This window comes from Ammospiza caudacuta, chromosome Z (genome assembly GCF_027887145.1).
Source record: "Ammospiza caudacuta isolate bAmmCau1 chromosome Z, bAmmCau1.pri, whole genome shotgun sequence".
Classification (NCBI taxonomy): Eukaryota; Metazoa; Chordata; class Aves; order Passeriformes; family Passerellidae; genus Ammospiza; species Ammospiza caudacuta.
In genome coordinates, this window is record NC_080632.1 from 17,183,732 (window position 1) to 17,195,143 (window position 11,412).

Here is an 11,412-nt window from a genome sequence, read left to right on the forward strand (position 1 = left end):
TCTGTCAAATGTTGTTTGCAAACTATATTCCCCCTTTCCTGTGGCCCAACACTCTTACAGTACCATGGATATAGAATCCTTGAATACAATGCTAGAAATAGCATATTTATAAATCATTTTGAGCAGAGTATCTGAAGCTCATCAGCAGCGAAAGAAGGTATCTGCCTCCAGACTATTGCCTCACACAGAGGAGGGATGCAAAAAGCAAAGCACAGACTAGCATAGCAAGATAGTTTATGAAAGCATTGTGAGTTTTTGATAAAAGTTTGAGACTTAGATACCTTTTGTTTTGTTAAGATTTTGTCTGTAGGCTGCTCTCTGCATTGGATTTGCCCCCTCAAGTTTGCATAAAATTTGAAAAACCTGAAATTGCCTTCTGCTGTCTTGTGTGTAAGCAACAACCTCAAGTCTAAATTTATAAATTTACTTGAGGAGAAACCTGGTCTTTGTATTTTGTAAAAAAGTGTTAAGTGTCTTAGGCCTGTGCCCTTTTTATCTCTGAATCTCTGAATGTTTTCAAAGCAGAATCATTCCAATACTTAAATCCTATTCAGCTAGGCATCTTTTTCAGTCAACAGATGAATTTCTGAGAAATTTTACATAGTTCTCTGTTATTTAGATGGAGAAATATAACAAACATCTGGAGATACTAGTTTCTGAGAGAACCCAGGATTTAATACATGAAAAACAGAAGACTGATCGTCTGCTGTATAGTAAGTTATAGAAAAAAAAATACTGGTTATTCTTCTCAATAACAATTTTATTTCAGCTTTCTAACTACAAAGAAGAACCCTTTGATAGGTGATAATTTAATAGGTAACATTTAGCTAGCAAAGAATGAATATACTTGTTTCTTGCAAAGCTGGAAAAATATTTAGCTACTTTCTGTATTTCCCCCCTAGAAATCAGTACACTCATCGGAGAGCTATGGCCCAAAATCCATAGTGCTCTGACTTGGCAAAGCCATTGTTGTGGCAGGCCTTTTGCATAGTTATAAATGTTGTGGAAGGGTAGTTGGCTGCTTTTGATGGCAGTGTATGTTCCAGAATTCTGTAAGAAGGGCATAAGGAGATGGGAATAGCATATAAGAAAGCAAAAAACAAAGAGATGTGAAAGTCCAAGACAGGGGGAACAAATTAAATAAAAAAAAACAAATCAGGGAAGAGATAATAAACAAACCTAACACAGGTAGAAAACACTAACAAAGAGTTCACAAAGAGACAATTAGTAAAATCCCAGATCACACCATTAGAATATAACCTTACTCTTTCTTGAAAAGTATCCATACTGGTTTGTTTGGCCTAAAAGTTATGGCCCATGTGAAGAATCTGGATGTGTTAACAGTGAGATTTATTGTGATTTCTCACATTACAGCAGAGCAGATTTTGATGCCAAGGTGTGTTTTCACCTTCAGAATATTTTGCCTTTATGAACACTTTTTGTGCATTTAAACCAGCATGTTATGTTTAATATGTTCATTTATCCATGTAAAAAGATTACAATGTTCTACTTTCTACAACAGGTATGTTGCCAAAACAAATAGCAGATGATCTCAGACAGGGAAAACAGGCACAAGCTCAAAGTTACTCAAGTGCCACTATCTTCTTCAGGTAAATAAAAGATGAAAGGTAGGACTAGAACTGTCTCCTACAGAAGAAACTCCTAGGCTTCTGGTGGAGGTGAAGCTCCTAACCAAGTACAGAATTTCTAACTAAACTGCCACCTGTTGTAATAGGTGGTTCTACAAAATAGTGTCTTTCAAAATTCTCACACTCTCTCCCTATTTTTGATTAGAATTACTTAAGTAAAAAATTACATTACTCTGGAGCTGTAACAAACAGCAGCACATCACTTTACGTGTGTTACACATGCATGAATCTATGTTTCATAAAATAGGTCTAAGTAAAGAATCTACCATTTAGCCTGTGTAAAGAAAATTTGCCTATCCTTAGAGTCCACATGGATTTACAGTTTTAATATTTTTTGTGTGCAGGAAACAACATACAAATGGCATGCCTTCACTTGTCATAAAAGAACAGATATCAAGTTCCCCTTTTTTAAAAAATTATATATAACTCAAAGCAGAAGAATGCTTAGTCTGTTACAGATTTAAACTCTACCTCTCAAAATGTTTTACTGCATTGCTAAGCAAAAAAGACTTGGGTCAATCTGTCCTTTTAAATGGAAGGACTCTTTTGTAAATTTAAATAAATGAAGGCAAAACTATCCAATAAGAATCTTAGTGAAAGAATTATTGAAAAGAGAAAGTTGATGTAATTGCATTGAGAAATGTTTGCTGTGTGTTTAAGATTGCTAATTAGCAACCATTAGGATAGTGGATGATTATGCTCTTTCTGTTGTGTTTTAACAGTGACATTGTTGGCTTCACTGAGCTGTCCAGCAGCAGCACGCCATATCAAGTGGTAGATCTCTTGAACAAGCTTTATACCATTTTTGATGAAATCATAGATAACTATGATGTCTATAAGGTGGAGACAATAGGAGATGCCTGTAAGTTCCTTGAGCTGTGGACTATGATGGGGCCTGGGTCAAGATAGAGACTCCCTGATGATGAGGAAGAACAGCTGAAGGAGATTTGGAAAGCTTCTTATGAGTGGGAAGACCAAATAAAACAATTAGGAGATGAGTTCCAGCAGAGCCCTAGCAAACTTTAGGAATATTTTCCTGCATACATTTCATCATTTGTGTGGTTAACAAGTGTGGTGAATGGGGCAAATTAATGGAGTAAAATACCACTGCTGTTTATTTGATTCCTATTATTAGTGAGATATGACTTTAAGTCTTGGCAGCAGATTAATCCCAGATGGAAACTTCTGTATTACCGGAACACAACTAAAAAAATTGTCTTCTACATGGGATCATACATGCCATACACTAAGCTTTATTGTCTTTTTTTCAAAGACCATAGCAATCTTCTTTCTCCTAATACATTGTAGGGTCTTGACTGCCTCTTCTCTTTTTCATCTTTTCTTTTGTAGGAAAATAGCTTTGTATTTGCTACCATGGCAATCTGCTGCAGATAGACTATGATTAAAATTGAGTTCTTTAAAACCTAAGGAAAATCTAACAGGGCTTTTGGATGAGACAGACAGAATTCCTGTAAGAGATGGGACCAAAATAACCCACTCTTTTTTCTTCATGGAACTGTTGAACACATTCTTGAGCATAAAATTCCTGAACAAATGCACCCCATAGATCCCTAGAAGACCAGTTTCTTGCCCTACAGTGTCAGAATCATAGAATATACTGGTTGGAAGGGATCCCCAAAGATCATATGGTCCAACTCCTGGCCTTGCACAGGACCATCCTCAAGAATTATACCATGTACCTGAGAACATTGTCCAAATGCTTCTTGATCTTGTCAGGCTTGGTGCTGTGACCAGTGTGCTGGGGATCCTCTTCCAGTGCCCAACTACCCTCTGGGTGAAGAGCCTTTTCCTGATATCCAACCTAAACACAACCCAGATACCACTTCAGGCCATTTCCTTGGGTCCTGTCACTGTCACCAGAGAGAAGAGGTCAGTGCCTGCCCCTCCTCTTCACCTCATGAGGAATTTGTAACTGCAGTGAGGTCTCCCCTCAGTCTCCTCTTCTCCAGGCTGAACACACCAAGTCACCTCAGCCACTCCTCACAGGACTTCCCCTCAAGGCCCTTCACCATCCTCATGGCCATCCTTTGGACACTCTCTAACAGCTCAATATATATGTATTTCTTACATTGTGGCACCCAGAACTGCCCCCAGCACTGGAGGTGAGGCTGCCCCAGAGCAGAGCAGAGCAGGACAATCCCCTCCCTTGCCTGGCTGTGATGCTGTGCCCGATGCCCCCCAGGACATGGGGGCCCTCCTGGCTGCCAGGGCACTGCTGGCTCATGTTCAACTTCAACCAGGATCCCCGGGTCCCTTTCCCGCACTCATTTCTGCTTTCCAGCCTGTCATTCGTCTGTCTGTCTGTACATCCAGGGTTGCCCCATCCCAGGAGCAGAATCTAATACTTTTCCTTCTTAAACATGAAGTTGGTGATTGCCCATTCCTCTGATTTCTCAAGGTCTTTTGGCTGGGCCTTTCTGCTTATGGGGCAATTAAGTAGACTTAGTAACCCTTAGTAACCCTAATTGGCAGACTTAGTAACCCTTCCAGTCCTGTGTCCAAGCCATTTATGAAGCTGTTGAAGAGCATGGGGCTGAGCATGTGGAACCCCCTGGTGACAGGTCACCAGTATGATGTCTCCCCATTCAGGCACCCCCTTTCTGCCTGACCCCTGATTCAGTTGCTCACCCATCACATAATTTGTTTATCCAGCTGTGTTCCAGACAGTTTGTCCAGAAGGATCCTGGGAGAAGCTGTATAAAAAGCTTTACTGAAATCCAAAAAGATAACATCAACTGGCTTCTCTTGATCACCTTGGTGGGTTATCCTGTCATAATAGAAAATCAGATGTGACAATCAGGGCTTTCTACTCATGAAGCCATGCTGGCTATGACCAATGACTTTGTTGTCCTTCAGGCATTTTTCATAACCTCCCAGAAAAAATTGCTCCAAAATTCTGCTGGGCACTGAAGTGAAAGTGACTGGCCTGTAATTTGCAGGGTTGTCCCTCTTGCAGTTCTTGAAATTCTTGGAAAAATTCTTGAAAGGTGGCAGATTTGCCAGCTTCCTGTAGACTGGAACCTCTTAAGATTTCCTTGACCATTCAAAATGCATTTTCAGAAATCTTACAATGACTTCACCAGCTCTTTGAGTACATTGGGATGAATCCCATCACGTGCCATAGATTTACAGGGCTCAAACTAGAGCAGCAAATCCCACATAAGTTCAGGGTTTAGTGGAGTTTATCATTCTCACAGTCATGGTTGTCCTGCTTAGCACTCTAGGACCCCAGTTTCCCATCATCAGTTTTTAGTTGGAGTCATTGCCTTTTTTATAATATTTGACAGAAGGCACTGAACTGCCACATTTGCACTGCCTGTCCCACTTTAACCTTACTCAGTGGAGGGGAGGATGAAGAGAGAAAGGATTGGAGGGAACAAATCTCATGTCAAAATAAGAAGGAAATACAACATTTTTCATACCTAAGGTAATTCCACACATGAGCCATTGCCCTAGCATTAATTTGTTTCTGGTTTTCTTTGCTCAGCAGGTGCAATTGTGCCTTGGGATATGAAGGAATAGGGCTTCTTCCTTTTTTTTTTTTTTTATTATAGGCAGCATACTTTAGTAAATCTATGTGTAATGGCAAAGGTTAACACATTTGCATTGTTGTGTTAAGATATGGTGGTGTCGGGAGTACCCAAGGAGAACGGGATCCTTCATGCTGGTGAGATTGCAAGCATGGCTTTAGACCTTCTGGATGTCTGCAGGACTTTTAAGATCCCACACAAGCCTAATACCCTCCTAAAGATAAGAGCAGGAATACATTCAGGTATGTTGAGAAAGCTGCAAAAGAGTCTTTTCTAGCCTTACAAATGCATCTGTAGTGGCCATTTCCTCTCTATTAAAAATAAAGTTAATGTTTTGATAAGCAGTGGAACACAACATAGAGGTCATTCCAACAGAATAATTTATTGGATGCATGGGATATTGGTACCTCAGTTTTGAATACAACATTGGAAACATCCCATAGCCCCTCTGCCTTTGATGATGTGAGTTAGAACTGCTATTCTCTGTCTGTAACCTGTCCTTATCAGCTGTTCTCTTCTCAAAACAGTGAGTTGTTTCTTGACAGTCTGATCTAGGCTTCACACTCAGACTCCTAGCTCCCTGATTTAATCTGATGTGATTCCAGTTCCTCACATGACTTCCCCTCAAGGCCCTTCACCATCCTTGTGGCCTCCTTTGGACACTCTCTAACTGCTCAATATATATATATTACTTATATATATATATAAGTAATACTTATATATATATATAAGTAATACTTACATTCCCCAACTCTGGCTTGATAGACAGCCAGAGTTGGACATGTCCTGTGCAGCCCAGCATCTGCCAACTAATCAGCGTACATTGTCTTACCAAGAAATCATATCTTCTATGTTTTAAATCACTTGTAAGACAGATTTGTAACCCATGCAAAGACAATATTGACACTCAGTCTTTATATGGTGAACAAATTAGGTTTAGGGTAGTGTAGGAAGCAACCACAAGGCTGTATGACTGACTATGTGATTTATAAACCCAAAATATCTTGCTTTCCATTTCTTAACAGGAGCAGTTGTAGCTGGAGTTGTTGGAACCAAGATGCCACGGTACTGTTTATTTGGAGATACTGTGAACACAGCTTCCAGGATGGAATCTACCAGTGAAGGTAATAAGGAACAAACTGCAGATGGGGTTTTAATCATCCCTGAATTAGTTCTTAAAAATTGTTAGGCTGAGTTTTGAGTCTTGACCTATTCAAATAATTCTGAATCCTATAAAGAGGTTCTTGATTTCTGGGTCCAGTCTGCCTAGGGACAAATTATTTGAGTGATATTCTCTAGAACTGTTTTTGCAATCAGATCCCCTTATTTCTCAAGTCTTGGGAAGGGATTTTTGTGGCTTTGAAGTTCTCTACAGTAAAAAAAGTTTGGACTAAAACAAAATGAGAGGCAAGTGGTTATGTTCACTGTTTCTATTTGTTCCTGGCACCCAGCTGGATTTATGGTAAAAATATTTTCTTTACTCCTCTTTTGCCACTAATAATTTTCTCTAATGGAGAACACAAGAAACAGTAGGATATCATGGGACCTGTGTCTGTCTTCAGCCAGAATAGAAGATTATGTATGTGCCCTCTAGAAAGGAGTTTAAACAGAAATTTTGTGGAGGTATTCTCACTGCTTCTTCCTAAGAGATAACAGAGCTCTAGGTCTACTTAGAAAGCTTTGTCTTTAGCTAACATGAACATTTGAAACTCAGACTCTGAAATATTTTAACAGATTTAGTGATTCCATGCCACAGAACCTTGATGGCTTGTTTCCTTACAGTCATGAAATGAAGTTGAGTAGTTTTATGGCCCACATTTTAATGAATTGTAAATGAGCTAGGCACATACAAGATTCTTCAAATTTAATTTCATGGTAAAAACGGATACTTTTAACATCTATCATGATCCCCTAAAAACAAGAAAGAAAGGTAGGTAAATGGTCCTAAATTATGGATTTGAAACTTTTGAAAGGATTTGAAAATCACTAGCGTCCATTGCTTCTCACCATTTTTATTTTTCCAAAACAAATGCTAACCTGGATGGAACACATATAACTTCATTTTCATTTTGTCAGTCTCCCTGATAACAACATTCATGTTCCTTGTGTCATCTTATCTGAACTCCTTTAAAACTAATACCTCCAAAATCTGCTTCCATCATCCATAGGTTATCTTTTGTTCTGTATGCCAGTCTCTTTCTCAGATGGTGCATCAGCACTATAGACTTAGAAGTAAAGACAAAGTATTTATCTTTCAAGCATTTATTTTCTCTCCTTTTTCAGGCCACATATATCTGAGGACCTCAAATTATATTACCAAGTTTTAACCCTGAGATGATTGCTTTGACTAGCAATGCACACTAAAAATGCTATCGCCTGGAATTTGAGTGCTAGTGTCTTGTTCTCAAGCAAGATGACAAGCTGAAATATAATGTCTCTTCAAAGAATAGTTCTGAGATATGTATCTATCTGAAACTTAGATCTCCTGATCTACAGGCAGTGTTCTAAGACTCTAAAAAACACTTAAATAAATAAAAGTAGACATTATAGAACTGTTGTTTTCTGATGTAACAAAAATCAGTTAGACAATCTTAGCCACTCCTACTATCACCTAGGATGTTTTTTAAACAAAAAAGCATAATGATTGGCTCTGTGTCACAGAATGTTACAGGTGAAAAAAAACCCTTTTCTTAAATTTTTTAAAATTTTGGCAAAATTTTGATTTCAAGCAAAAGTAGAATTTCTTCTGTCTGTCCTTCTTGGTCCTTCCTCCATCATTTGCAAAAGGCAAGACAAGTGAGGTTTACATGGTTTACATGAAGATAAAATTTCAACTAAGGAAAAATAACAATGTTTAAAAAATTATGGAGTTATGTTAATATCATCTCTTCCAACTGTCTTAAATTGATAGGTTTCGAGTCAGAGCAATGGTGCTGTTTCTTTAGTGTTTAGACTTTGCTGAAAACTAAATGTGCTTAGAAAGCACTGGCTCTTTATTGACCAGGAAGTAGAACAGTGTATGGTTTTCTTCACCACAGGCAGAGGATGCTCATCAGTAGCACAGATAGACAACTGTGAAGAGTACAAAAATATTGTTAGATGCAGAATGTGAAGAGTAGTGTTTGTTGACAGCCCCATATTTACCCTGAGATGCTCTCACAAACAGGCCAGGATACTGGAACTTGTGTGCAAACATTTTGAATAACAAATAACAAGGAATGGAAAGAAAGACTTGGAAAAAACCCCCAAGGGAGAGTTCATTAATGAGTCTTGAAATGTTTGACACATTTTGGGAGATGGATCTGTCTTACATGTATAAATTGTTTAATATGATATTTACCTTTCTTTCCAGCTCTTAAAATACAGTGTAGTACAAGTGCATACCAGCTGTTGGAGCAGATTGGAGAGTATGTGTTAGTATGCCGTGGGAATTTACAAGTCAAGGTGTGTATGCAACATTTATACTCAGCTTTTCAGAGAGGAGAGTGTGAAAATACTCTGGAGTCATTGAATTTTAACCCATGCAGTCTGCTATATTTTCTAGTCCTCTGTATTTCACAGTGCTTTGGTTAGACTAATTCTGGTACCTGAAGAGAGCATGTTCAGATTTTAAGCCAGGACCAATTCCATGGATTTGTTCATGGGACAAACCTGGTAAGTCAGAGACAAAGGACTTAGTCAAGCTTGGAAGTCCTGTATGGCACATTCACGGTCATGACTGCTTGAAATCAAAAAAGGTCCTTCAGAGACATTACAAATCATCATGTGTGTTCCACAAGAGAATTAACATACTTGTGGACCCAGTTTTGCATGGGACTTCAAAGAATTTTTTTAACTGATATTACTGCTATTATCTTTTAAGGAAAGGTTTTATGCCTCATTTTTCCTCTATGTAATGTGGCTGACAGGCACATATTTCTCCTTTTGGGACTTGTTTTGAGTTGCAGTAAAAAATTATTTCATAAATAACAGATAGTTTATAACCCCATGACTAATATTCTTTCTTAGGGGAAAGGAGACATGGTCACATACTGGCTTGAAGGTAAGAAAGCTTCTGTCGCCCAGAAGGCAGTCACCAGCACTCCTCAAGATGCCAACAGATTTTCATATAGTCCGATACCAGGTGTCCTTCCCAGTGATCCTCTCTGAAGTTCTGCTTCCTAGTCACTCATTAACTCCAGTATCCCTTCTGCTTTCAGTCTGTTAGGTCATCGTGCTGAATTAGAAAATTTGAAAAGAGATAATACACCCCTTTGGCCTTGTGAATGTATTAGCTCAGGCTTTATTTACAGGTGTTTCTCCCAGCAGTGGCACTGAAAATAGAAAAAAAGCAAAAACTCATCTTAAGGAATAATACATAGAAATGGCCCACCAGGTACCAGAGCAGAAAGTAGCTCCCAGTGTTACTTCTTGATGTGGTTTTAATAGGAAATGCTCAGCCAGCAGCCACCATGACCTCAAAATCAGCTGGTTGGACATTCCAGCCTCTGAGGCGCTCCCACAGGAAAGGATATGGAATAGTGTTGATGTTTAGTGGTATCATAAACCCTGTGGGCATGGTTGGTTTTGTGCTGTGAAAGGGACAAATGAGGTGTGTATTGTGTGAGGAAGCAAGATCCATCAAAAGAGAAGGATGAAAAAAAGAGCAGAGAAATTATAGTGGATACAAATTGAAACAAGAATTTGTACTCTTACTTCCATTTAATCTCCATTTTCTGGGGCACAGAAAGAGGAATTAAGAAGAAAGTCTGGTGTGTTTCCATACAGGCAATTCCTCGTGACACCTGCATCTTGCTGTGGAAAATCTTGGTAGAGAAATGCAAGATGTTGTATGCTGTTGCTAAACAGGGTAAAGTTCGCTACAGCTTCTCTGGGATTTCTCTGAAAAACAGCTCTTAACATTAGTTTTTGCTTTGACTAAAGTGGTGGTGAACCTACTGTTGCTGGATAGCTGTCTGTCAGTGAAGTCAGGCAGCCCTCTGAGTCACTGTGTAATTTAGGACACAGTTTAGGAAAGGTCATTCCCGAGCCAGCATTTGCTGTAAAGAGAGAACTACATCACTACAAGTGGAGTAATTTCTAGATGAGCATGATTCTGTGAGCATTGCTGGTGTTGGCTTTCTTTAAAGAAAATAGACTTACCTCAGGACTAGTGTATTTTGAAGAGTTTAGCCCATTCAAGTTCGACTGGTTAACAAACAATCTAACAGAATAAGTGAAACTGAGAGACAAAGGATATCAAGGGTCAAAGCACTTCCACCATAATGTGAGCTGCAGTGGATAAAGTTAATTGGGAGGAGATGAAAAGGAAGGACTTTGAGTGACATAGCACCACTTAATCCTGCTTATTCTTCTCCGTTACCCTCCAGTCTGTCCCTGATCCTAGGTACAAGTACAAAAACATGCATGTGGTTGCAATATTTCTGGTTTAAATTTGTGGAGTTTAACCAAGCAGCTAACTACTTGTTCATGTTTCTGTATAGCTAGCATAGCTACATAGCATAGCTACAACTTTCAAATCCAAGTATGTGGGATAGAGATAGGAGTGTCACACTGCAGTCTTTCTTCAGCTTCTGTGAGAAGTAAATGCAGCCGTAATGATAGACGTTTCAGGGACGCCTAACAAAGGTAGAAAGTTAAGTACTTCCAAATTATGGGAGGTTTTTTTGAACTATACAGAAAAGATGTATATCTTTCTGAGTGAAAGTAAGTCTCAGAAGTCTGTGTATTGCAGTGAGGGACATAGACATAGCTGACTTTGGCACATGAGATCCCAACATAAAGTCCAGCCAAATTTTTAAAAATCAAAATTTTTAATTAGTCTCACATTTTTTCTAAGCTTAAAACTTCCTTTATCTTTTTAAATTTCATAGTAGAAGGTATAGTACAATTACTGGTTTTGTAATCTTAGTAGAATAAACCTTTCAGTTATCAGTAGCCCAGAGATATCCTCTAATACAACCATTTCCTTTATCCAAATGGTATCTAGAAATTGTGAAACTCTCTGCTTTATGACAGTGCTTTTTGATGTATTAAATATTTTACATAATTATTTTAATGAGTTTGCATTTGTTTACATTTTTATTAAAAAGGTTGATATCCTTATCAAATGTGGATGTGAAAGTGTATGCTTTGTCCCTAGTATTTCAGTTTTAACTCTTCTGCTTTATTTTAATGTTGTCTATAGAATTAAAAGATTTTTTCAAAGTGTC

The 11,412-nt window shown here is 38.5% G+C and overlaps 1 protein-coding gene across 1 annotated transcript in view; it reads left to right on the forward strand.

The window, feature by feature from the left end:
* The window catches only part of LOC131571597 (atrial natriuretic peptide receptor 2-like), a 35,286-nt gene extending 25,937 nt beyond the window's left edge, over positions 1–9,349 (forward strand). Inside the window, exons 17-23 of the mRNA XM_058824376.1 lie at positions 620–713; positions 1,523–1,610; positions 2,372–2,511; positions 5,290–5,442; positions 6,226–6,324; positions 8,553–8,644; positions 9,209–9,349. Of these exons, the coding sequence (XP_058680359.1) occupies positions 620–713; positions 1,523–1,610; positions 2,372–2,511; positions 5,290–5,442; positions 6,226–6,324; positions 8,553–8,644; positions 9,209–9,349 (807 nt within the window). The remainder of the gene's footprint in view (positions 1–619; positions 714–1,522; positions 1,611–2,371; positions 2,512–5,289; positions 5,443–6,225; positions 6,325–8,552; positions 8,645–9,208) is intronic.
* Positions 9,350–11,412: the final 2,063 nt, after the last annotated feature.